Below are 26087 nucleotides of genomic sequence, written 5' to 3'. Positions count from 1 at the left end.
AGGAGACTGGGAGGGCAGAGAGAGGGAGGGGAGAGCGCGGTTGTAAGGGTGAGGGGAAAGGAAGTGGAATGGGGGACATCAAAGGCATAGGTGGGAGAGAAAAGGGAAAGAGTTGGTGGAGAAAGGAATGGTGGCAAGTGGTTGGGAGTGAAGGACTAACATCCACTGTATAACACTCCAGTCATTATCTATCTTAATTACTCTTAAAAGAAACAGGCAGAGGAATGGCACATAAATGAATATTCCAGCACTCATTGTCAGATTTAGATGTTCAATGTTGATATACGACCAATAGAAAAGCATGTGGAAATAATAGTTTATGCGTTCTGAGTTTCAGAGTTATTATTTAAATGCTGGTGTAGGATTCCTACACTTCTTGGGTCCACTCACACTGCCCATTCTTCTCTATAATTACATACTGCACAGTAAGGCCGTGGCTGAATTCTGACCTTCTTAATGAAATCAGGAATGCAAGATTCTTACTACTGTCTACTTATGTAGACAGTACTTATGTACTTATGTAGACAGTCCAACTAGGGAAGGGGCGGTACTGGACCTGGTATTAGGGAATGGGCCCAGCCAGGTGGTAGATGTTTCAGTAGGGGAGCATTTCGGTAACAGTGACCACAATTCAGTAATTTTTAAAGTACTGGTGGACAAGGATAAGAGTGGTCCGAGGATGTATGTGCTAAATTGGGGGAAGGCTAATTATAACAATATTAGGCGGGAACTGAAGAACATAGATTGGGGGCGGATGTTTGAGGGCAAATCAACATCTGACATGTGGGAGGCTTTCAAGTGGCAGTTGAAAGGAATACAGGACCGGCATGTTCCTGCGAGGAAGAAAGATAAATACGGCAATTTTCGGGAACCTTGGATGACGAGTGATATTGTAGGCCTCGTCAAAAAGAAAAAGGAGGCATTTGTCAGGGCTAAAAGGCTGGGAACAGACGAAGCCTGCGTGGAATATAAGGAAAGTAGGAAGGAACTTAAGCAAGGAGTCAGGAGGGCTAGAAAGGGTCACGAAAAGTCATTGGCAAATAGGGTTAAGGAAAATCCCAAGGCTTTTTACACGTACATAAAAAGCAAGAGGGTAGCCAGGGAAAGGGTTGGCCCACTGAAGGATAGGCAAGGGAATCTATGTGTGGAGCCAGAGGAAATGGGCGAGGTACTAAATGAATACTTTGCATCAGTATTCACCAAAGAGAAGGAATTGGTAGATGTTGAGTCTGGAGAAGGGGGTGTAGATAGCCTGGGTCACATTGTGATCCAAAAAGACGAGGTGTTGGGTGTCTTAAAAAATATTAAGGTAGATAAGTCCCCAGGGCCTGATGGGATCTACCCCAGAATACTGAAGGAGGCTGGAGAGGAAATTGCTGAGGCCTTGACAGAAATCTTTGGATCCTCGCTGTCTTCAGGGGATGTCCCGGAGGACTGGAGAATAGCCAATGTTGTTCCTCTGTTTAAGAAGGGTAGCAAGGATAATCCCGGGAACTACAGGCCGGTGAGCCTTACTTCAGTGGTAGGGAAATTACTGGAGAGAATTCTTCGAGACAGGATCAACTCCCATTTGGAAGCAAATGGACGTATTAGTGAGAGGCAGCACGGTTTTGTGAAGGGAGGTCGTGTCTCACTAACTTGATAGAGTTTTTCGAGGAGGTCACTAAGATGATTGATGCAGGTAGGGCAGTAGATGTTGTCTATATGGACTTCAGTAAGGCCTTTGACAAGGTCCCTCATGGTAGACTAGTACAAAAGGTGAAGTCACACGGGATCATGGGGTGAGCTGGCAAGGTGGATACAGAACTGGCTAGGCCATAGAAGGCAGAGAGTAGCAATGGAGGGATGCTTTTCTAATTGGAGGGCTGTGACCAGTGGTGTTCCACAGGGATCAGTGCTGGGACCTTTGCTCTTTGTAGTATATATAAATGATTTGGAGGAAAATGTAACTGGTCTGATTAGTAAGTTTGCAGACGACACAAAGGTTGGTGGAATTGCGGATAGCGATGAGGACTGTCGGAGGATACAGCAGGATTTAGATTGTCTGGAGACTTGGGCGGAGAGATGGCAGATGGAGTTTAATCCGGACAAATGTGAGCTAATGCATTTTTGGAAGGTCTAATGCAGGTAGGGAATATACAGTGAATGGTAGAACCCTCAAGAGTATTGAAAGTCAAAGAGATCTAGGAGTACAGGTCCACAGGTCATTGAAAGGGACAACACAGGTGGAGAGGGTAGTCAAGAAGGCATACGGCATGCTTGCCTTCATTGGCCGTGGCATTGAGTATAAGAATTGGCAAGACATGTTGCAGCTGTATAGAACCTTAGTTAGGCCACACTTGGAGTATAGTGTTCAATTCTGGTCGCCACACTACCAGAAGGATGTGGAGGCTTTAGAGAGGGTGCAGAAGTGATTTACCAGAATGTTGCCTGGTATGGAGGGCATTAGCTATGAGGAGCGATTGAATAAACTCGGTTTGTTCTCACTGGAACGAAGGAGGTTGAGGGGAGACCTGATAGAGGTATACAAAATTATGAGGGGCATAGACAGAGTGGATAGTCAGAGGCTTTTCCCCAGGGTAGAGGGGTCAATTACTAGGGGGCATAGGTTTAAGGTGAGAGGGGCAAGGTTTAGAGTAGATGTACAAGGCAAGTTTTTTACGCAGAGGGTAGTGGGTGCCTGGAACTCGCTACCAGAGGAGGTAGTGGAAGCAGGGACGATAGGGACATTTAAGGGGCATCTTGACAAATATATGAATAGGATGGGAATAGAAGGATACGGACCCAGGAAGTGTAGAAGATTGTAGTTTAGTCGGGCAGCATGGTCGGCACGGGCTTGGAGGGCCGAAGGGCCTGTTCCTGTGCTGTACATTTCTTTGTTCTTTGTAAGAGAATTAATTTTGGAATAATGTCTAGGTTTCACTGACAGTTTTCACTGTTTAATTAAGGAATGGTTTGAAAGGTTTTCAATGTGTGAAGCAATTTTGCCCAGTGGTTGATAATCTGACGATTACAATTGGCATATCAGATCTGAAATGGCATCCCAGACGTGCCTGTCCAATTAGCCTTGAAATGCACTGTTACTATGGTTCTCTAAGTCCACACACAGGTGTTAAAAATGCTGCTGAGAGATGGCAGCACGATTTGTGACATGCTGGGCTGTAACCATTTCCCTGAGCATGTTCGCTTATTTAATGAGCAATGTATTTCCATCTTTCAAATAATCAAAGTTTGATAAGAGTATATTTAGGGAAGCTGAATTAAGGGTTCCAAAGTTCAGAGCGTCTTTAATAAATTTAATAGAGAATTCAAGAGAAATGTATAAAACTATAGAGTGGATAGTACAACCTTTGGTCAAAGGGACCAATAACTATGAGCATAAATTTTGGGTAAGAGGCAAGAGTTTCAGAGAAGTTTAAAGGGTAACCCTTTTACCCAGATGGTGTTATGTTCTTCTTTTCTATGACATAACATATCAGTCATACACAAGGATTGGTGAAACAATAATGTGGGTTATTTATTTAAAGATAAGACTATATACAGATAATATTCACAAGGAGTCTAAGTACAGCACCTCTAATCTCTATCCTGCTGCTGACATACTAACTACAAGTCATGGGACTGATATACCCAACCTGTTGAGGTGGGATGATGATCGACAGCAGTTCAAGATACATTCCCCTAAAGGTGCATAAACATATCACAAGAGAAGATGTGAAGAAATCTGGAACTCACTGGCTGTAAGGGCAATAGAGGCATATATCAACTTGGAGTTGATAACCTATAAGGCTATGCTCCAATAGCTGGAAAATGGAATTAGGCTAGATGGCTGCTTGTGAGCCAGCATAGATATGATATCTGAATGGCCTTCTTCCATGCTCTAGTTGTGGACTTAGAGAACCATAGTAACAGTGCATTTCAAGGCTAATTGGACAGAACAATACAGAAAGTGATTGGAATGAAGAACCTATTACCAGGGGGAAAGCAGATCAGGTGAATAGCATTGATGAACTTGAGGGCAAACTAGCTAAGCGCATGGAGAAGGGAATAGAAGGATCTGTTGATGGCGATACATGAAGAGGTCACGAAGTTCGTATGTATAAACACCAGGACGGAGCAGTTGGGCTGTTTTTGTACTCTAGAATATTTGATAATACAGTTTCTTCATTTTGACCTCCAGTTTACTTTTCAGACTAACAACAGTTGATTTCCTATTCTCCCAAAAGATCAGGTGTTAGTTGTCCCGGAGACATCTCTCTTCCCTTCCTGTGGAAGTTGACTCCGTTTGCTTCCTGTGTTGCAGTTCCAGAGGCAACCAGACATTCCCTGGAACAGTGCCCCAGCATTTATTACCTGCAAGTGACCTTTGATTGGGAGTGCGGCCAACTATCTGATTGCAAGAGGTATTTTGTTGAGCTCATGTACCATCCACACCTTGGCCCCTTTTCTTCTCATTAACTGGGGAGCTGAGGTCACTTGCAGCCATCCTACCACCGGGTGGCATAGTGGTAATGTCGCTGGACTAGTAATCTGAAGGCCTACACCCATGCTCTGCGGGGGGGTGGGGGGGGGGGGTGGATTCAAATCTTACCATAGCACCTATTCAACTAATAATTCTGGAATTGAAAGCTCGGAATAGTGATCATGAAACTATCATCTATTATTGTAAACAACAAACTGGCTCACCAGTGCCCTGCCACCGTTCTTGTGACTCTGGATCCACAACAAACCACTCAGTTCAAGGGCAATTAGGGGCAGGCAACAAATTATGTACTTGCCAGAATTACACGCATCCCATGAAAAAAAATATAGGAAATAAAAATCTGAGAAAATTAACTCAGCACAGCTCAGGGATTCAACTGGGCCTTCCTGGGCTCACGGGAATCATAGATTTGTTGGGATGAACCCAAATGTTAATAATTTTATGGGGCTTACTCCATTCACCCCCCCCCCCCCCCCTTTCCTCACCATGCTGTCTTTTATATTTTACCCGACCAGGCCGAGGCAAGTAGATCAGGAGGTTATTTTTCCTGCCAGCTTGGAAGAGCATTAGTGCAGCACACTGCTTCTTTCATAAGAACATAGGAACTAGGAGTAGGCCATATGGCCCATCGAGCCTGCTCCACCATTCAATGAGATCATGGCTGATCTTTTGTGGACTCAGCTCCACTTTCCGGCCCGAACACCATAACCTTTAGTCCCTTTATTCTTCAAAAAACTATCTATCTTTATCTTAAAAACATTTAATGAAAGAGCCTCTACTGCTTCACGGGGCAAGGAATTCCATAGATTCACAACCCTTTGGGTGAAGAACACCTGAGGGACAGCACTAGCTACTGATTGCCAACCAGAGAAACACCCATTAATCCCTAGTCTTTGCTTTCTATTAATTAACCAATCCTCTATCCATGCTACTCCTTTCCCCTTAATGCCATGCATCTTTATCTTATGCAGCAACCTTTTATGTGGCACCTTGTCAAAGGCTTTCTGGAAATCCAGATATACCACATCCATTGGCTCCCCGTTATCTACCGCACTGGTAATGGCCTCAAAAAATTCCACTAAATTAGTTAGGCACGACCTGCCTTTTATGAACCCATGCTGCGTCTGCCCAAGGGACAATTTCCATCCAGATGCCTCGCTATTTCTTCCTTGATGATAGATTCCAGCATCTTCCCTACTACTGAAGTTAAGCTCACTGGCCTATAATTACCCGCTTTCTGCCTACCTCCTTTTTTAAACAGTGGTGTCACGTTTGCTAATTTCCAATCCGCCGGGAGTCTAGTGAATTTTGGTAAATTCAGTCTGTGAGTTGCTGCCCCTTAGCAGGGAGATTGAAACCAGTCCTGGGCCGAGGGCAGTCAAGTATTCTCCTTACAGCTGATATGTGCTGCTCACCGCACCCCACCCCCCTCCCCCTCCTAACCGTCCTCCCACCCTGACTGATTTATCATCATGAGGCGAGCGGTCTGTTGCCATGACACCAGACCAGTACCTGGCGACCTGCTGGTAAATCACACAACTCTGCCACAGAGGGCAACTGAGATTGAATGATTATCAAAGGCTGGCTTTTAACTGGACATTTAAAACAAAAAGTTACCACTTTTCTTCCAACTCTTTACTGACACTGATGCCTTGGTTATTGAATTCAACAACTGTGCACCTCCCTCTAATTCTTCAGGCTATACTAACTTTTTAATATTCTTGCAGTTCTGCACAGAGCACCATTTATCTGCTTTCCTGTTTCCCCAGGACTCTTTTCTCCCATACAAAGGTCCTTCAGGGCTTAAGTTTTCTCTCTGCACCTGCCTTTTTTCTATCTCCTTCCTCCATGGTACTGGAGAAAAAAAGGTAATGACTGAAATTCTACCCAGTACAATGGAGATATACAGAGGAGTCACAAGGGTTTAACATCATGTTCAAACAGTGATTACAGAAACCACTTTACTTGCCAGACAGTTGCCTCATGTAACATCTTTGGGTTGACAAATTATGGAGCACAGCAGCTTTAGTGTCATTTTATTTGATCAGGGGCGATGATCTATTCCCTTCACGAGGAAGCTGTGAGCTGTTCAAAATGCATTGCAAACTCGCTGCCATATTTTCAGCAGTTATCTTTGCAATGATCACATTTACGTCACCGTGCACAGTTTAAACATCTCAGAAGTGGAGTTGTAAATAAAAAGCTTGATGAAAATGCTATGAGTCGCGGAGTGCATTTAACATGGGGGAGCCGGTTTAGCTCAGTTGGCCGGACATTTGGTTTGTGATGCGGAGTGAGGCCTGCAGCCCAGGGCCAATTCCTGTACCGGGCTGAGGTTATTCGTGAAGGCCTCACCTTCTCAGCCTTGTCCCTCGCCTGAGGTGTGGTGACCCTTGTTGTGTTATGCTGCTTCGGATAACACAGGCTGCTACTTGATGCAGTCTTAACTAAAGGATGCTCCAGACTCTGAAATGAGTTCAACGTGTTTATTGAACTACTAACACAGTTCTCAAACGAGTTAGACTCTCTGCTAATCTAACTGTAGTAACTCAGTCTAAGTGTACCAGCTTGCTCTAAGCCACGTGCTGGGGTGTGGTGCTGCTGATCAACCCTGTCTAACTCTCTAGATGTCTCTGTGGAAAGAGACAGGGTGTGAGTGCCTCATCCCTTTTATAGTGTTTATGTCATGCCCCCTTGTGGTGATGCCACGTCTGAGTGGTGATGCCCATTGGTTGTGTCCTATTCTGAGTGTTTACTGGTTGCATGTTTGTATATCATGACAACCCTCAGGTTAACTCACCACCAGTCAGCTCTCCCCCTCAAAGGGGAAAGCAACCTATCTGGGACTGTGGTGACTTTCTTTTTTAGTTAACGTGGCAAAACAGCCCAAGGTGCTTAATAAAAGGAATACCAATAAACACAGGAGATATCATGGCAGATGGCTAAAAGCTTAATGCAAGAGGTAGCGTTTATGGAGCATCTTAAAATAAGAGAAAGACAGTGAGGTGGAGAGTTTTAGCAAGTGTGTTAGTATGGCCAGCAGTGCTGGAATGTGAAAGGTCAGAAATGAAGGAGCACGGAGATCTTAAACACTGGTGGGGCTGGAGAGATCTGGAGGGGAAGGGCCATGGAGGGATTTTAGAAGAAACTGAGAATTTTTAAACTGAGGCCTTGGTGGACAGGCCAATATAGGTGAAGGACACAGAAGTGGTGAGTGAACAGGAGCTGCCAACGTTGTTCTGTTTATTTTTTTCCGCGGCCAAATCCTGTCATGAACTTGATGATAATGTCCCCATTGAATTATTAATGATTACAACTTTTTAATGAATCACCAGGAAGCATCAGTGTGATTTTAACACTTTAAATTAGATTGCGCTGAAACACTAGGTCTTCTTTGAAGTGCCAAGCATCTACGAGTGCAAATCACAACAGAAAATGTCCAGCTTTCCCTTGTGTACAGATAGTATAAAATGCAAATAACTCAGTAGCCTGTTACCGTCACTTGTTCTGGGTGGGCACAATGTGTCCATTATTCTGGTTAGCTTATCCTGAAGTGCTTCGTCGATCACAACATCAGCTGCAGAAATCCCAAAGAATTGTTCCTGAAGGGATGAAGGAATCAGAATTAATTGGGCTCCTGTTACCTGCTGAATTCTCAGTTTAATTATCAGCAACATTAAATTTACAAGAATCGTGACTGCTAGCTCAAAGCTAACATTGAACAGTTCTGAAACTGCCCAGTTCCCCAAACAGCCGAAACAACACACTAAAGCCACAGCTGTTTGTAGCTGTCATTTATCATTACTGATTGACTTTCAGGATGCAGCAGAAAATGTTACTAACAAGCAAGCAGCGAGCAAATTTCAAACCAGATGTTGGAATTTCCTGAGGCATCGTCTGCTTTCCAGCCAGCAAGAAAATGCCTATTAAATGTTTTGAGGCAACTAGCTAAACTAATGAGTCAGTGAGACGAACCATAGAGAGCTGCCGTCTAGACTTGTCTTGTCAATGGACCAATATATAGGTCAGGCTGAGGGAGTGTGGCCACCGATGCGCAACTCTCCCTCGCTATGATCCAATTCACGTGGAACTCAGGCTCACCATCCTTCAATCATCCGTTATCTAACTGTCACAAGGCCTGTGGCGATGGGCGAGTGGCGTTGTAGCAGGTGTGGACTCACTGGAAGTTCTATCTGCCAATCTGCACACAGGCGACTCGATCCGTAAGGTTGTTTTTCGCTGGAAGGAAGCAGAAGTTGGAAGCGGCAACCCCCCTGAGGCACCAAGCAGCCGTTTTCGGCTCACCTCCCTAGTCTGAAGAAGGGGTGGGAAAAGGTGCTCCAAACATTGTCTGCTTCACCTACCCTGGCGAGCAGGCCGCAGCTGACAGGGAGTCCACAGACACAGTTATAAGCTGATCTCACAGTAGGACGTAAAGGTGATCCTCATGACCATTGGTACATGGTACATGCACACTGTTATCACCAGGTGAGGATGAGTGAAGCTTTTCTTTATTCAGCCTCCTCGGTTGGTCGCAACAAAGGTATTTAAATTAATTTTCCCTGTGGATGCCTTGTCCAAATCCAAATGCGTTTTTTACTATCTTTGCAATGAACAATAAGAAGCTAACCAGCGAAGTTTTCAGCAATCAAAGGAAGAGCAAATTTATTAGCCATCAAACATGGGATAAAAACAATAAAAGACGCAGCATTTCACACACACACACACACATAGGTATCAGAAGTAAAGTTAGCGTTCAAATAAAACAGTTAAAAAAATATACGATGAAGTCTTTTGCTTGTCCTTGAGGTGTTGATTGTTGGACGTTGCAGCTGTTTAAGTTAGCTGGTTGTTTGAAGTCACAGAGTTGAATTGAAGTCCATGGATCTGCATTTACATACATAGATATTACATAGAATTAACAGTGCAGGAGGCCATTCGGCCCATCGCGTCTGCACCGGCTCTTGGAAAGAGCACCCTACCCAAGTCCACACCTCCACGCTATCCCCATAACCCAGTAACCCCACCCAGAACTAAGGGCAATTTTGGACACTAAGGGCAATTTAGCATGGCCAATCCACCTAACCTGCACATCTTTGGACTGTGGGAGGAAACCGGAGCACCCGGAGGAAACCCATGCAGACACAGGGAGAACATGCAGACTCCGCACATTTGCCTGAGACTATTTTCTTTCTTTTAATATGTTCCATTTTCCAGAAATTAAGGAGTTTCTCCTGAGGCTCCTCTTGATGGACATTCACCAACTGTAGTGAATTAATTTTTAAACTGCAAACATAGGAGTTTGCTTGACTTGAGAGAGGGAGAGATTCCTGAATAATAATAATAATCTTTATTGTCACAAGTAGGCTTACATTAACACTGCAATGATGTTACTGTGAAAAAACCCCAGTCGCCACATCTGGCGCCTGTTCGGGTACACTGAGGGAGAATTCAGATTGTCCAAATTACCCAATAGCATGTCTTTTGGGACTTGTGGGAGGAAACCGGAGCACCCGGAGGAAACCCACGCAGACACGGGGAGAACGTGCAGACTCCACACAATCAGTGACCCAAGCCGGGAATCAAACCTGGGACCCTGGAGCTGCGAAGCAACAGCGCTAACCACTACCGTGCCGCCTTTATCACTCCATTATCAGCTTCTCCAGATTCCTCTGTTTCTGCTTGGCAAAACTAGTTCTTGAAGTCCTGCTTGCTGTATATTCCAAAGGAATTTGATCACCATGTCTGATGTAGTCACTGTTGCAGGACAAGTAACACATTTTGATATTTCATCTCAGCAAACTTTGACAGATTTCAAGATAGTAGAATCCAACAGTAGATGGGGTTCTTTCATCCTCCACAGCGTCTGCTGGCTGTATATCATGGCTGGCGAGCAGTTCCCCATTGTCTTAACGGACTCTCACTGCTGGTGAGGTAAGCTCAGAAAGGTGAAAATGACATGTCCTTCCTTTTAATAGTTATTTTTGAAGTGGGCCATGACACCCTCAGGTGTGGCATTCCATGAGAAACCTGGCAGAGCATCTCAGCAGTACAATCCATAGAGCAACTATACAGAAATGGTCAGAATAGTCAAGCGGTCTAAGGTGCTGTGTTCAGGAGGTGCAGGTTCGAATCCCACTTCTGACCAATCTATTTTGGGGGCTGGTTTCGCTTAATTGGCTGGACAGCTCGTCTGGGATGCAGAGCAAGGTCAACAGTGCTGGTTCAATTCCCCTACTGGCTGAGGTTATCCATGAAGGCCCGCTTCTCAACCTTGCCCCTTGCTTGATTTGTGGTGATCCTCAGGTTAAATCACCACCAAACAGCTCTCTCCCTGGGAAAACAGCCTATGGTCATTTAGGACTATGGCGACTTTACTTAATATACAGAAATGGTCAATTTCCCGCATCAGGTGACTCGTGGCAGGCATCTTTGGTCAGTGTCTTTACTTGTACTTAGAAAAGAAAGGTCCGCTGTAAAGTTTGTTTTTGGTTAGCTGATGACATTATAGATAGATCTCACTCAGTCACAATTTCCTGCTGTCGTGGCAACACCCTCATGTACAATGCAACATTCTACAAGCCTGAGAGAAGAACTGCTCTTATCAGCGGATGCTGGCAAGGTACAACATCCAAATCGTTGCCTTTAGTGGGACCCGCCTACCTGTGGAGGGTCAGCTCAAGGAAAATGGTACAGGTTACATATTCTTTTGGAGAGGCTTTGGAAAAGCAGCATGGCATGGAGTTGGCATGAAATATATCATGAACTACCTCATCAGTAAGTTGACTTACCTTCCCAAGGGTGTAAATGATTGTTTGATGGTGCTTAAACTCCCCCTGCACGGCAACAGGCAAGCAACTCTCATCAGTGTGCATCCCTCCACCACAACCAACCCGAATAAAGTCAAGGATAAATTCTATGATGACCTCCACTCCTTGATTGCCAAAGGCAGACAAGCTCATCATTCTTGGTGACTTCAGCACACGAGTTGGTGCAGATTATCAGGCTTGTAGGGGTCATTGGAAAAAGTGGGGTTGGCAGTTGTAACAACTATGGTTTCCTCTTGTTCAAAATGTGTGTTTACATGAATTCTTAATCACCGTTGCAATTTCCCACCCGCCGCCCGGATCACAACAAAACATCTTGGATGCACAATTGTTCTATGCACTGGCACCTAAATTAACCATGTCATCAAAAGACAGGCAGGATGTAGATACAACAAAAGCCACGTGTGACGCTGGCTGCCATCTTATCATTTCAAAGCTAAACATCAAGATTCATCCCCCGAGATGGCCCAGGGCATGAAGGTCCAGAAGTATCTCAATGTACCAAAGCTCAAACAGGGAGTCTTGAAGGAATCCCTCTCGAGAGCCGCTTGTATGGACACTCACTGCTTTGAGGATGACCAGCCTTCAGGGGTATAGTATTTCACGGCTATATCTCTTGTAAGCATCAAGATTGGTACATTGAAAACAATGAGGTCATCCAGAAGCTACTAGAAAGTCCACCTCAATGTCAAGTCATCACTTTTTTTCATGCATATTTGTCTTGGTTGACTTGATTCTATGCAAGTTGCCAGCAACTTATTCAGCTCATCCTTTTTGTGCCAATCTTTGTTCGAATGATCAAAATCCAGCCCCACTGTCCGGTTCACTCATCAGGCTCCCCACATTACCCTGAAAGGACTCTCCAACAACTATCTGCCTGAAAGAACATCTGAATCTTTCTCCAGTTTTATATAAAAGCAGGTCCCAAGGCATTACATTTTAAAAACAAGACAGGGTTTTCAATGCTTAACAGCTTGACATCAGCAATCACTGAAAAATACCTCTATTGGATATGCTGTCACATGCAATCCTTATTTGGACATCAGTCTGCTAACAAATAGCCATTCTTACAATTGTCCATCTTATGGTGTTGGCTAAAGCTTTACAAGCGTCAAATCCTCTTGCCAGCCTCATTCAAGCAGCGAGATAATTGAGGGAAATTTGTTTTGTCCTCATTTTCCTTAGATAAAGTCAGAAGAGATCCACCAGTCGTACTGAATTACACAGCAGCAAACTTGTAAATTGGTTTAGATCTCGTTATGTTATTCAGAAAGGAAACTGCGAATGATGGCCTACCAGGATCAGAGTGCTTTTCATTGGCAGGTCTCATAAGAATCTTGGCCAAATACTCAGAGCTTTGAGCATCTGTCTAGATTAAAGTTTTGTCTTGCAGCTCCTACTGGGTGCCTCCACTTACACTGCTGGTACTTCTGGTACAAATTTTATTTCAGTTCTTTGGATATACGGGGTAGATTTGAGGAGGAAGTTAAGTTGGTCCATCCCTCATCTGGAAAGGACTGAAAGGCTCCGGGCAAACCAGACCCCCTTCCCCACCCATCGCGCAGTCTCTCAATCACGGCACCTCCATCCGCATGTCGCTCAACCATTGCCTGAGAATGTAATTCAAGGGACAGCTCTTGAATGTGCACCTACCCAGTTTTAACTCATGTCCATGTTTCTCATGGTCAGAGCTTATAGTGATGCAGTGCTCCAAGGCTCTCCGATCTATATTCATTACTTTTTGACAGATTTTGTTGTTATTTCAGAGGTGATCTGAGGTCACTTCAATTCTTTGACACTGGGGATTTATCTCCCGGCTCTTTTAATTCCTCCACAAGTTGATTGACTCTGGGACAATACAGATCAAACTCGGAAGATGCAAAACCCAGGCTAAAATATCACTGATATTGCCATATATTCTATGGAGAATGGCAATTGTTTTTTTGTAGTTGGCCATCTGACGAGTGTCATTTTGAGCTGTGCCACTGTATCATATGATCAACAACTGGTGGCGATTATGTTTAAAAGTGAACCCAATTAATATAAATAATGAATGGATGCCAGAGGATTCCAGGTAATCGCCCAAACTGCTAAAACCTAACAGTTTTCACCACCATCTCCATGGTATTTTTAAAGAATAGACTTGCAGAACATGAAGAGCTTTATTGGAAAGGAGTTTCCTTTACAAACTGTTAGGATGGACTGCATATTTGCCTGCGCAAATGGCCGATGATGTCATCAGTATGTCACATGATCGGACTCTAAAAATGACCTTGTTCCAAATGGGAACAAACATGAATACACAACATTTTACCAAAACTAATGCTTTACAACTAGCTTTTGTTTTCTTCTTTCAAGGAATATGGGCGTCGCTGGCAAGGCCAGCATTTGTCGTCCACCCAAAAATGCCCTTGCACCGAACGCTTCAAAGGGCAGTGAAGAGTAAACCACATTTCTGCGGCTCTCGACTCACATGTAGGGTAGACCGGGTCAGGACGGCAGATTTCCTTCTGAAAAGGACATTTGTGAACCAGATGGATTTTTATACCAATCGATGATAGTTGTCATAGTTGCCACTACTGAGACTAGGGTCTGGATTCTTGCGACGCGGTAAATGCAATTGGACGAAGAATAGCGGTTAATCGAAAAATCGGCGTTTGCGCCCAATGCAGATTCTGAGAACAAGCTCCAGTCGCTTGCTGGCGTCGACATCGATGTTTGCATCCTGCGCTGGTGAATCCATGCAAAATCGTCAGTTGTATGGATTTCAATATCATTAGTGGCTTGGACACTTCATGCTCCACCCCTTGGTGATGCTTTACCCCTCTTAGCTGGAAATCTCGTGGGTGCGATTTAGTGCAAGTAGTTACAAGTCTGGCACCATGGCTGCGGAGGAGCAGGAGGCTAAAAAACCCCTGAAAAAGCCTTAAAAACTGTCGGTCTTGTTGGGGGCTGGCACCCCAGGCCAGGGGTAGTATCGCGGCATTACTTGGTGCCAAGTACATGGACTTGGGATGTCCTCCTTGGGATCAGGGTGCTCTGGCTCAGACCGCCATTCCTGCAGTCTGTCTTTTAAACACACTACTTTGGTGCTACTTACAGGCCCCTGGCTGTTCACTCTGTTGACTGCTGCCTGCGTCCTGTGAATGCTCATAAGGCCGCTGGTCATCTGGGAGTCCACTCAGGCCACCCCTCTGGGCGCCCTTGTACACCCAGTGTTTCATCAATGGGATGGGCGAGGCCAAGCTCAATCAAGGCCCACCAGGTTTTGGCACTCCTCAGAAGCGCTGTCCCACTGCAGAAGAAGCAGACGATCAGCAGAGCTCACCCCAACCAAAGGGCACCTAAAACATGGGCTTTGGAACCTTTCTTGGTTCACTGGCCCTCTCAGGGCAGAGGCCTCAGCAATGACCCCCATCCCTCCGGGTCACCAGCTGTCTCCTCCTGGTGAGGCTGGCAGGGCCGACTGCCTCTGCCCCCACCACCCAGGCGGTGTTCAGGAGGGCAGGCTTGAGTTTGCGGCCCACCTTGGGGAAGAGGGTATCCTTCAGCTCCTCACTGGCATGGAGCTGTGGGTCCACCTCGGACTCCTGACCTTAGAACATAGAACATACAGTGCAGAAGGAAGCCATTTGGCCCATCGAGTCTGCACCGACCACTTAAGCCCTCACTTCCACCCTATCCCCACCATACTGACCTTATTGGGCACGTCTTCTGTGAGCTATTTTCGTGGCTGCAGTGAGTGTGTGGTAAGTGAAGCACTTAAAAACAGCTACAACTGCCCGGCTCCTTAGCGCTAAGCAGCCCCAGCAGTTACAATGCCTGCTGGGCTGGGAATTTCTCTGAATTCGCACTAGCAGAGTGTTAGCCAATTTGCATGACCTGATTCGCTTCCTGAATAGCACCCCCAATGGAAGTGTGAATCGCACGCTATTCAGTCCCGGTGGCAACGCTTAGTCTCCCAAACGGACTATTCCGGCATAGATTTCAATTCCAGATTTATTAACTGAATTTAAATTCCACCATCTGCCATGCTAGAATTTGAAGCCATGTCCCCATGCCATCTGAGTGACCAGTCCACATTCCCACTCTGCTACTGCCACCCCTCGAGGTAGCTCAATATGGTGGAGGAGCGTTCATAATGCACTGGTCATTTAAAAAATCTTTAAAGGAAGTGGTATTTTCAACTCTAAAGCACGCTTGTGGCATAAGTCACGATAAACACTTTATGAATTGGTTGGGGAGGGGTGTGGTTGGTGGGGGGGGGGGGGTGAAAAGGTTTACTTACCACCTTATCCCATAGGAACGCATCCAGTGATCCAGATCCATCATCAAGTGTAAACCTCATGACAAACACATGACGTAGAAGTTGAACACCTAAAACTGGTGCAAGGAAAGCTGGTTAATGTGCAATAAAGTCTCTCGGAAGTATGCTAAGCTGCTCAGAGTGGAGTCAGGAGGATAAAAGAGCAGGAGAAAGAGCGAGACTGAGGGGGGAGCCGGGTAGATAAAAGAGCGCCAATAAGCGTAAGTTGGAGAGCGGAGCCAGGACAGTAAAAAGAGCGAGACTGAGACCGGAGCCGTGGAGATAGAAAAGCGGGAGAAAGAGCAAAACCGAGAGCAGAGCCGAGAGGATAAAAGAGTGAGGAAGAGCGAGACTGAGAACGGAGCCGGGTGGATAAAGGAGCGCAAGAAAGGGCGAGACCAAGAGTGGAACCAAGAGGATAAGAGTGAGGCTGAGATTGGAGCCGGGGAGACAAAAGCGTGAGAAAGAGCGAGACTGAGAGCGGAGCCGGAGGATAAAAGAGCATGAGAAAGAGCGAGATTGAGAGCGGAGCCGGAGGATAAAAGTGCGGGAGAAAGAGCGAGATTGAGAGTGGAGCCGGAGGATAAACGTGCGGGAGAAAGAGCGAGATTGAGAGTGGAGCCGGAGGATAAAAGTGCGGGAGAAAGAGCGAGATTGAGAGTGGAGCCGGAGGACAAAAGTGCGGGAGAAAGAGCGAGATTGAGAGCGGAGCCGGAGGATAAGAGTGCGGGAGAAAGCGAGATTGAGAGTGGAGCCGGAGGATACAAGTGCGGGAGAAAGAGTGTAAGTTAGGGCAAGGGCAACTGAGTTTTGAATGAGTTCATGCTTACAGAGGGCGAAAAAGGGGAGGCTGGAAGGTGAGGCCTAGAGGTAACAGAGGCTTGGATGAGGGTCTCAGCAGCAGTCAGTTGAAGCAAGGCAGAGATGGCTGACATTACAAGGTGGACGTAGGTGGTCTTGGTGATGCGGCAGATACGCGAGGTGAAATTCACCTCAAAGTCAAATGTGATGCCAAGAATGCAAACAGTCTGGTTCCACCTCAGAGAGTGACCAGGGGGTGGATTAACATTGGTGATTGCTTCTGCTGCACAATTGCAGAATAACTTGTTGCACTCCAAAATGATTCCAGAACATCTTGCAAAGAAAATAACAAAGCTTACCTTTGGCTATCACAGACAAATCCCATGGTCCTGTTTGAGACAGAGGTTGAAGTGCATTCACTGGTTGAGGGTGAGAACAATGCTTGCATCTGAAGAAAAGAATAACCATTTAGGAACCAAATTTTCCAATCCTCAATTTCAAAGCCATATAGATTCATGTCATTTAATACCTTTTAATAATTGAATCCCTTGATAGGCATACTGAGGTGGCGTTGTCCACCCACCCCTCCCCCACAGCACGGTTTGAATAAGTGGGATCTTCCAGTCCCCCCGCTGTCAACGGGGTTTCCTGTTGTTCGCACCCTCCGCTGCCATGGAATGGCGGGAAAATCCTGCCCATTCTCTTTTCTCTTTTACGAATTAGAACCTAACAAGAGGGCATCACGGTGGCACAGTGTTTAGAACTGCTGTCTCTCAGCATCAGGGACCCGGGTTTGACCCCGACCTCGTGTGACTGTGTGTGTGGAGTTTCTGAGCCTACCCACCAGGCTTGTAAAATTCAATTTACGGAACCGGGCACAGTCTCCAGCACCAAGTACCTAAAGTGAGTAGTCGCCACGCAAAACCGCAATCCCTCCAAGCCAGCTCCTGTCCCCGGAGAAAAAAACAAAAAGCACTTGCTCTTTTCCAAATTCAATTTGTATCCCGAAAAGTCCCAAATTGCCTGAGTTCCATTATATCCCCCACCATGGGACCCGGATCAGAAATATACAACTAAAGGTCGTCGGGCTACAGGGACAACTTATGCTCCACCCCAACCATCCTCCTCCACTTATCCGAGGACCTCAGCGCAATGGCCAAGGGCTCTTTTGCCAGCACAAACAAGAGGGGGTACATTCCTGCCTCGTTCCCCTATGCAGCTGAAAATATCCCGAATTCATCTCATTCGAATGAACACTCACCTTTGGTTCGTTATATAACATTTTGGCCCACGCCATAAACGTAGGCCCAATCCTAAACTGCTCCAACACTGCAAACAAATACCTCCTCTCTACTCGATCAAACGCTTTCTCCGCATCCAGCGCCACCACCACCTCCAGCTCCCCCCAGTCTGATGGAGAGAGCACCACGTTTTAACAAGTGCCGCACGTTCCAAGACAACTTCCTATCCTTTACAAACCCTGTCTGATCCTTCCCAATCACCTCTGGAAGGCACTCTTCTAAACTAAGTGTCAACCTTGGCAAGAATCTTGGCATCCACATTTAGCCGGGATATTGGCCGGTCCGATCCACACTCTTCCAGGTCTTGCTCTTTTTTAATAGCAGCAAAATAGATGCCTGTTCCATTGTCTCCTGGAGTGCCTCCTTAGCCACAATATCGTCAAACATCTCCACCAACAGTGCCACCAACCTATCCATATACCTTTTAACAATTGAATCCCTTGAAAGGCACACTGTGGCGTTGTCCACCCACCCCTCTCCCACACAGCACGGTTTGAATAAGTGGGATCTTCCAGTCCCCCCGCTGTCAACGGGGTTTCCTGTTGTTCGCACCCTCCGCTGCCATGGATTGGCTGGAAAGTCCTGCCCATTCTCTTTTCTCTTTTACGAATTAGAACCTAATAAGAGGGCCCTGTGTTTTATCCATCTGCAACTTCCCTATCGCCATCCGAATCTCCTCAATCACCACTGGCTCTTCCAGCCCTGCCCTCTCCTTCTCTCCTACTTTAGGACACTCCAGCCCCCCTCCCCTCCCGCAAGAAGTCTCTCACATCCGACTCATCCTCGGGGGCTCCGACCTATGCAAACATTTATGAAACTCCTCAAATGCCTGTTCACCTGCTCTGGTGCCATCACCAACCCACTCGCCCCATGCCGGACCTAAACAATCCCTCGCCAGGCTGCCTGCTGGCTTGGGCTGTTCCGCCAGCAAGCGACTGGCCTTCTCCCCTTATTCGTACACCTCGCCCGCCTCAACTGATGTACCGTTTTCCCTGTAGATACCAAGGGTCAAACTATGCCTGCAGTTCCTTTCTACTGACCAAAAGCTTTGAGTGGGATTCTCCTCGTACTTCCCATCAACTTCCAAGATTTCATCGACCAGCCACAGCCGCTCCTCTCTTGCCTCCCTCTCCACCTGCTACTTGTACGAGATGACCTTGCCCCTTACACCGCCTCCCAAACCATCGAGATCTCCCCATTCTTATTAAACCCCACATAATCATCAATCACCTTTGTGATCCTCACACAAAAACTCAGATCCGCGAACAGCCCCACATCCAACCTTCTCCACGCCAGCCTCCGTGCAGGCCTCTTCCCAAAATCACATCCACCAAATGCGGAGCATGATCTGAAATGACAATCTCCAAGCATTCTGCTTGGACAATGCCTCCTCCACCATGCTCCCACACCACCGCTGCCGTCTTTCCAAGAGTTCCGTTTGCTGGGGCCAACGTATGGTCCACCAACTTTTTGAGCATTCTCATCACCTCCTTTCCATGCTGCTCAAAATGCTTGGCGAACTGCGGCTCAAAATCCACCTTCATCACCTCAGCCAGTGTCCACCATCATGGGTGCAGCCCCACTCGGCGAGCTTGCCCCTGCCATCTTTCCTCCCACAGAACTCCGCACTGAACCCAGCTCACAGGCGGACGAGTGCTCATTCCTTTTCATCTCACATTCTTCTGTTGGGTTTTTGACAACCTCTAATTACCACAAAATTTACTGAAGACTGATCATAAACAATTCCCCAAAATCTGGGTGAAAAGGGCCAGAAAACAAAAGCTCCAGGAGGAGCCACCCGATGCGCGGCCTCCAGCTACATGTCGCCACCAGAAGTTCGTCAATGTGGAGTTTGCATGTTCTCCCGTGACTGCGTGGGTTTCCTCCCACAGCCCAAAGATGTGCAGGTTAGGTGGATTAGCCATGGTAAATTGCCCTTAGTGTCCAAAGATTAGGTGAGGTTACTGGGATAGGGCGGGGGATTGGGCCTAGGAAGGGTGCTCTTTCAGAGGGTGGGTGCAGACTCGATGGGCCAAATAACCTCCTTCTGCATTTTAGGGATTCTATGAAGATAATGAATGGCTACATGCCAGCTTTGACATTTAAATTACATTTTACTATGAACTAGAACTTTAAAAATAATAACTTTGTTTAGCCAATGTGGTATGACTGGACTGTGTGGTATTATTTTATGGATGTGTTGCCCATCCTTCAAGGTGAAGGTGACCGTATTTGTCAGCTGCAGTGTTTGTTACGGTTCCGGTAGATACGTAAAATTAGTTCAAAAGACATGCCGTTGCAATCTGAATGCCTCTGTTAAAATAGTAGCCAAAACAAAATGACCGTGTACATATGTTAAAATCACAGTATACACTCTCACCCGACACATTTTATTTGATTTTTCTACATTGAATGGGTTATAGATGTGAATTTTGCTAAACACACAACTGGCTTGCAAAGATATGCTTTGCAGATATCTAGGTCACTGCAAATAGCAATGGCCATGATACACAACAGCCCATTTAATTTATTAAACAAATGACTTGGGAATCGTCTGTGGCAATGATCACAGCATGTGAAAAAGGTGTGTAAGAGATTGACGAAACAGAAACTATAAAATAAATGCACAATGATTCGCACCTGGAAGATTTCAGCCAATCACCACAAGGGGACTTAGATGTTTTTAGTTGGTTTAAATTTGTGAGGCGATCAAAAAGACCTGCAATTTGTGCCAAGGGCAATATTGACGCGTGAAGCATGATGTAGAAGAGGATCTCAGAGGTGACTTTTCTGTTTGTGACTCACAATGTGACTTTGTTCTATATTTTTGTTGTAGCTGGGCAACCACTTAGCAGACCCGTCAAACGTCCAATTTATCTGACTATCCAGCTTGAAATGGGTACCATTCGTTCCATAAAGTGCCAGGCAATGGCCATCTCCTACAAGGGAGGATCTAACCATCGCCCCTTGACATTCAATGGCATTACCATCGCTGAACCCCCACAATCAACCTCCTGGGGGTTACCATTGATCAGAAATTGAACTGGACTAACCACATTAATGCTGTGGCTACCGGGGCAGGTCAAAGGCTGGGAATCCTACAGCGAGTAACTCACCTCCTGACCTCCCAAAGTCTGTCAACCATCTACAAGGCACAAGTCAGGAGTGTAATCCAATACTCTCCACTTGCCTGGATGAGTGCAGCTCCAACAACACTCAAGAAGCTCGACACCATCCAGGTCAAAGCAGCCCGCTTGATTCCTCCTCCTTCCATAAACATTCAAACCCTCCACCACCGCCGAATAGTGGCAGCCGTGTATACCATCTGCAAGATGCACTGCAGTAACTCGCCAAGGTTCCTTAAGACAGCACCTTCCAAACCCACGACCACTACCATCTAGAAGGACAAGAGCAGCAGATACCTGGGAACCCCACCACCTGGAGGTTCCCCTCCAAGTCACTCACCACCCCGACTTGGAAATATATTGTTGTTCCTTCACTGTTGCTGGGACAAAATCCTGGAACTCCCTCTCTAACAGCACAGTGGTTGTACCTACACCTGAAGGACTGCAATGGTTCAAGAAGGCAACTTACCACCACCTTCTAAAGGGCAACTAGGGATGAGCAATAAATGCTGGCCTAACCAGCGACAACCACATCCTGTAAATTTTTTTTTTTTTTTTAAAACAGGTGACAGGTCAGTTCTCTGCAAACACATTTTCTGCTTTCGAGTGATGGACAAAAAAAAAAACTACATTTCACAAACACATCCACTGCTATTCTGAGAGGGAGAATTTAGGTGAATCACACCAAATGATGGTTCCCATTGTCTCTGCAAGCCTACATTTGGTGCAGTTCAATAGATTAAGTCTTTGCAAAAGTTGGAGGAACTGATTGCATAACGTACTATGCTGATTGTAGCAGGGAACTTTCACTTTCCATACGTTTGGGAGTGATGCCATGTTTCAGATGGACAATTAGTTGGGGCACTCAAAGTTTTCCTGAAGGCTGGGAGGGATGGAAACTTCCTTGTTGGAAATGGAATAGTGTCAGCACAACCTGAAAAAGGTTTGAACATGTTGTATCCCCCCTTTCAGCCTTCCTCTTCTCCAGGACAAAAATAAACTCCTGTGATGCGTGAAGAGGTTGAAATCTGGAGGGCAATAGATTGAGACATATTGTCACATGTACTGAGGTACAGTGAAAAGCATTGCAGATCGCGCCATGCATGAAAGATATAGGACATACAATAAATACGCAATGTAAATACACAGACATCGGGTGAAGCACACGGAGTATATTCTACAACAGTAGAGAAGATGCATGGAGTGATCAGTTCAGTCCATAAGAGGACCCTTCCATTCATTCAGGACTCTGGTAATAGCGGGGAAGAAGCTGTTTTTGAATCTGTTAGTGCGTGTGCAAAGAAGTGAAATGCCGTAATAATTACCCATAATGCCATTTCCTATCTTGTATCAGGAATGGAATGGAAAGATCATTTAAAGTCAGACATTTTGTCCTGGAAGTGATAGGAATGAGCATCGCAAATCTCTTGGAGAGTCGGTACAGTTCATTTAGAGATACTCCTTAGTAAAGAAAAAAAGCAGAGTATGTAACTCAACAATACAAGCAGTTCAAAATTCATCATATAGTGGTCATTAAACATTACCTCGACATAAATCAATACCATGTTTACGGTCCACCGCAGAAGCGAGGTCATTCAAATATGTATTCCAGTTTTGTCTTGCATTTAATTTCCTTCTTTAAACTAAAACAGGAGTTGACAGAAAACTCAATTTTCACTGGAACACTTGACACTTAAATCTTTGTGCGATCCCTCCACAGCAGTATTGTAGTACAAATTATTATCAGTGATTAGTATAAATGACAAGAGAGAGGAGACATAACAGGCCCACCATGAATGGCATAAACTGATTGATTTATGGTTGACTGGCATCAATTACATTAATACCAGTAAAAGAATGGAGATGAATTATTGCTTTTTGTCTCAAGATCGAGCAAAAGTACAAAGTACTTGCTATAGATCCATGGTTAATATGCTTTCCATTTTGTTTTGGATGGCTTCAAATAAATATAACAAGGGCAAGGGAATATAACATGGGAACACTACCACCTGTAAGTTTCCCTCAAGCCACTCAGCATCCTGTATTGGAAATATATCGCTGTCACTTCATTGTCGCTGGGTCAAAATCCTGGAACTCACTCCTCTAACGCACCGTGGGTGTACTCACACCACATGGACTGGCAGCGAAGACAGTGACTTGGACAGAGGGCAGCTCACTGCCACCTTTCCGAGGGAAATTAGGGATAGGCAATAAATGCTGGTCGAGCCAGTAATGCCCATTTCCCGTGAAGGGATAAAAAACAGCAGAGATCTACTAGACTTTCAGTTAAAATAATCGTCGTCAGTGGCGCAGTTTGCAAAATGCAAACACTGGCCGGAAAAACAGGAAAGCAGGCGGGTACAGATGGACCAGAACGTTTAGTGAAGGGCTCCAGACTCCGGTGATGAGCTCAGGTTTTCGTACCGAGGACAGGAAACTAATTTCTTCGGGAAGAGCAATTGGGTCAGCTGTGGGGTCTTCTGAATTATCGCTGGTGAAGTCTGGCGATTTTTTTCTCCCTATTTTCTTCCCTTTTTTTTGTTTCACCCCCTTCCCTCATCGTTTGTGACCATCTATATTACCTCACATCTCCCAGTGGTGATTCCTGATCCACGGGGTCGGACCATGAGTGAAGGCAGAAGGAGCGACCATCAGCGAAGCCATCAGAGCCAAGGGCAAAAATGGCAAGAGGCAGCTGGTGGTGGATTTAAAATAAGGATTTAAAACCCTGGTAGACGGTGCTCTATTGTGATGAAAGGCGCAGGAATTAACTCTGGGATTGAATTTGCCCATCCACATTCCATGGGTTACAATGCTTACACAATGCGATCTAGACATAGAGTCCTTTAAGTTTTGCAGCAACATGCTAGCATCAAAACAAACACCAACTGATCATTTAACATGTGCTTACCAATGCTGCCCTGTACTTATATTAATAATGTACCTTCCACTAGAATCGTGGAGCGCTCTGGAGTACTTTGCGCTTCATCTGACTTCACAAAATGGACGGTAATCTGGCGACGCCTTTGATCTTCAGCCTCCCATGTGGTTGTTTGGTACCATGGAGCGTCGTGTGTCGGGGGGTCAGGGCCAGCAGCTGCAGAACCGGAAGTGTAAGCATCTTGCAAAAAACTGTCAACGTGATCATCACTTGGAATCTCCTGCCTGAAAAATAGACCCAGGGGAAGCAGTGAGCGCGATTCCGTCACATTTACGCCCAGTAATCAGTCTTTGTGCTTCAAATCAAGATTGAAGCCCACGTGTCGCAGGTGAGATAAGCGGCAGCAAAGTACCTCCTTTAGAATGTCTTCAGGAAGGAATTCCAACACCCGTTTCCTTCCTGCAGCCATTATCCCATGAGCCGCATTCAATTCTTTAAACTGCTGAAGGTTATGTAGGGTCGGAAATCCATGAAGAAGTCTCTACTTTTAATCATAGTTTTCTAATATTAGAATTACAATTTGGGGGATTTAATTAATATTTCATCTCTTCATGTTTTTGAAAGTCCTTATGTAAAGCCTGAGGCGTGGTTTAGGATTGTTTTTTTAATATTCATGCAATGATAATCTAGTTGGAAGAATTTGAAAACTTAAGCAAACAACATCAGCCACTTTTGAACATAAGCACTTGTTTCCAATTAGCACTTCTCGTCAAGCTATATTATTCATATATCTTACTAAAATATAAGGTCATGCAGCAACCGATCAAAGAAAATGTAAAGAAAACGTGCCTGTGCCAGAGAAGTGCACATTACAGGGTGTAAAGGAAGGTGAAGGCATGGTAGCACAGTGGGTAGCACTATCGCTTCGCAGCTCCAGTGTCCCAGGTTCGATTCCTGACTTGGGTCACTGTCTGTGCGGAGTCTGCACCTTCTCCCCGTGTCTGCATGGGTTTCCTCCGGGAGCTCCGGAGTTTCCTCCCACAGTCCAAAGACGTGCAGGTTAGGTGGATTAGCCATGCTAAATTGCCCTTAGTGCCCAAAGGGGTTGGGTAGGGTTGCTGGGTTACAGGTGTGGGCTTAAGTGGGGTGCTCTTTCCAAGGGCCGGTGCAGACCCGATGGGCCGAATGGCCTTCTTCTGCACTGTAAATTCTATGTCTATGTCTCTATGTCTATGCCACCTCTTCAACTTTATTTCCATTGACTGGTATTCACATTAAATACTTCTAGCGATAGATGCCCCAACTCTCAAGTAGATATAGAAATCCCTTCAACTCTTGAGTAGATAGACATCCTTCCAACACTCCTTGAGTAGATAGACATCCCTCCAACTCTCCTCGAGTAGATAGACATCCCTCCAACTCTCCTCAAGTAGATAGACATCCCTCCAACTCTCAAGTAGATAGACATCCCTCTAACTCTCCTTCTGCACTGTAAATTCTATGTTCTTTACTATCAATCCTTTGCTTTCTCCTATTATGGTGCAGGCATTAACCCTGTTGGAAGGAGTTGGGGGAGGAGATTGAGGAGGAGGAGTTGGGGGAGGAGATTGAGGCGGGGCTATGGGCTGATGCCCTAAGTAGGGTTAATTCCGCTTCCTCGTGTGCCAGGCTTAGCCTGATACAATTTAAGGTGGTTCATAGAGCGCATATGACGGGGGGGAGGCTGAGCAGGTTCTTTGGGGTGGAGGACAGATGTGGGAGGTGCTCAGGAAGTCCGGCGAACCATGTCCATATGTTTTGGTCATGCCCGGCACTGGAGGGGTTCTGGAGGGGAGTGGCGGGAACAATATCTAAGGTGGTGAAAGCCCGGGTCAAGCCAAGCTGGGGGCTAGCAATATTTGGAGTATTGGACGAGCCGGGAGTGCAGGAGGCGAAAGAGGCCGGCATTCTGGCCTTTGCGTCCCTAGTAGCCCGGCGAAGGATCTTGCTAATGTGGAAGGAGGCGAAGCCCCCCAGCGTGGAGGCCTGGATAAATGATATGGCTGCGTTTATCAAGTTGGAAAGGATAAAGTTTGCCTTGAGAGTGTCTGCGCAGGGGTTCTACAGGTGGTGGCAACCGTTCCTAGACCATCTCGCGGAGCGTTAGAGGAAGGTCGGACAGCAGCAACAGCAACCCGGGGGGGGGGGGTTGAGGGGAGGGAGGGTGGCGGGGAAGAGGGGGTTTTCTGGGCGGCATTTGAGCAAGAAAACACATGGTGGGATCCGGAAACTGACACGTACGGGAAAAATCCACTGTACAAAGTTTTGTATCTTATTGACTTGCCGTGTTCATGTCTTGCCACGCAAGTTCTATTTCTTTTTTT

General features: G+C 45.9%; 1 protein-coding gene across 3 annotated transcripts in view; it reads right to left on the bottom strand.

Moving 5' to 3' along the window:
• The window catches only part of pot1 (protection of telomeres 1 homolog), a 436401-nt gene that overhangs the window by 2472 nt on the left and 407842 nt on the right, over positions 1 to 26087 (bottom strand). For all 3 annotated transcript variants that reach the window (XM_072484445.1, XM_072484444.1, XM_072484446.1), the window contains 5 exons: positions 23788 to 24008; positions 22169 to 22304; positions 16777 to 16865; positions 15599 to 15693; positions 7980 to 8085 (listed from right to left, as the gene is read on the bottom strand). In XM_072484445.1, the coding sequence (XP_072340546.1) occupies positions 7980 to 8085; positions 15599 to 15693; positions 16777 to 16865; positions 22169 to 22304; positions 23788 to 24008 (647 nt within the window). The remainder of the gene's footprint in view (positions 1 to 7979; positions 8086 to 15598; positions 15694 to 16776; positions 16866 to 22168; positions 22305 to 23787; positions 24009 to 26087) is intronic.

Source organism: Scyliorhinus torazame, chromosome 19 (assembly GCF_047496885.1).
Source record: "Scyliorhinus torazame isolate Kashiwa2021f chromosome 19, sScyTor2.1, whole genome shotgun sequence".
Taxonomy (NCBI): domain Eukaryota; kingdom Metazoa; phylum Chordata; class Chondrichthyes; order Carcharhiniformes; family Scyliorhinidae; genus Scyliorhinus; species Scyliorhinus torazame.
This window is presented reverse-complemented; position numbering and strand designations above follow the sequence as displayed.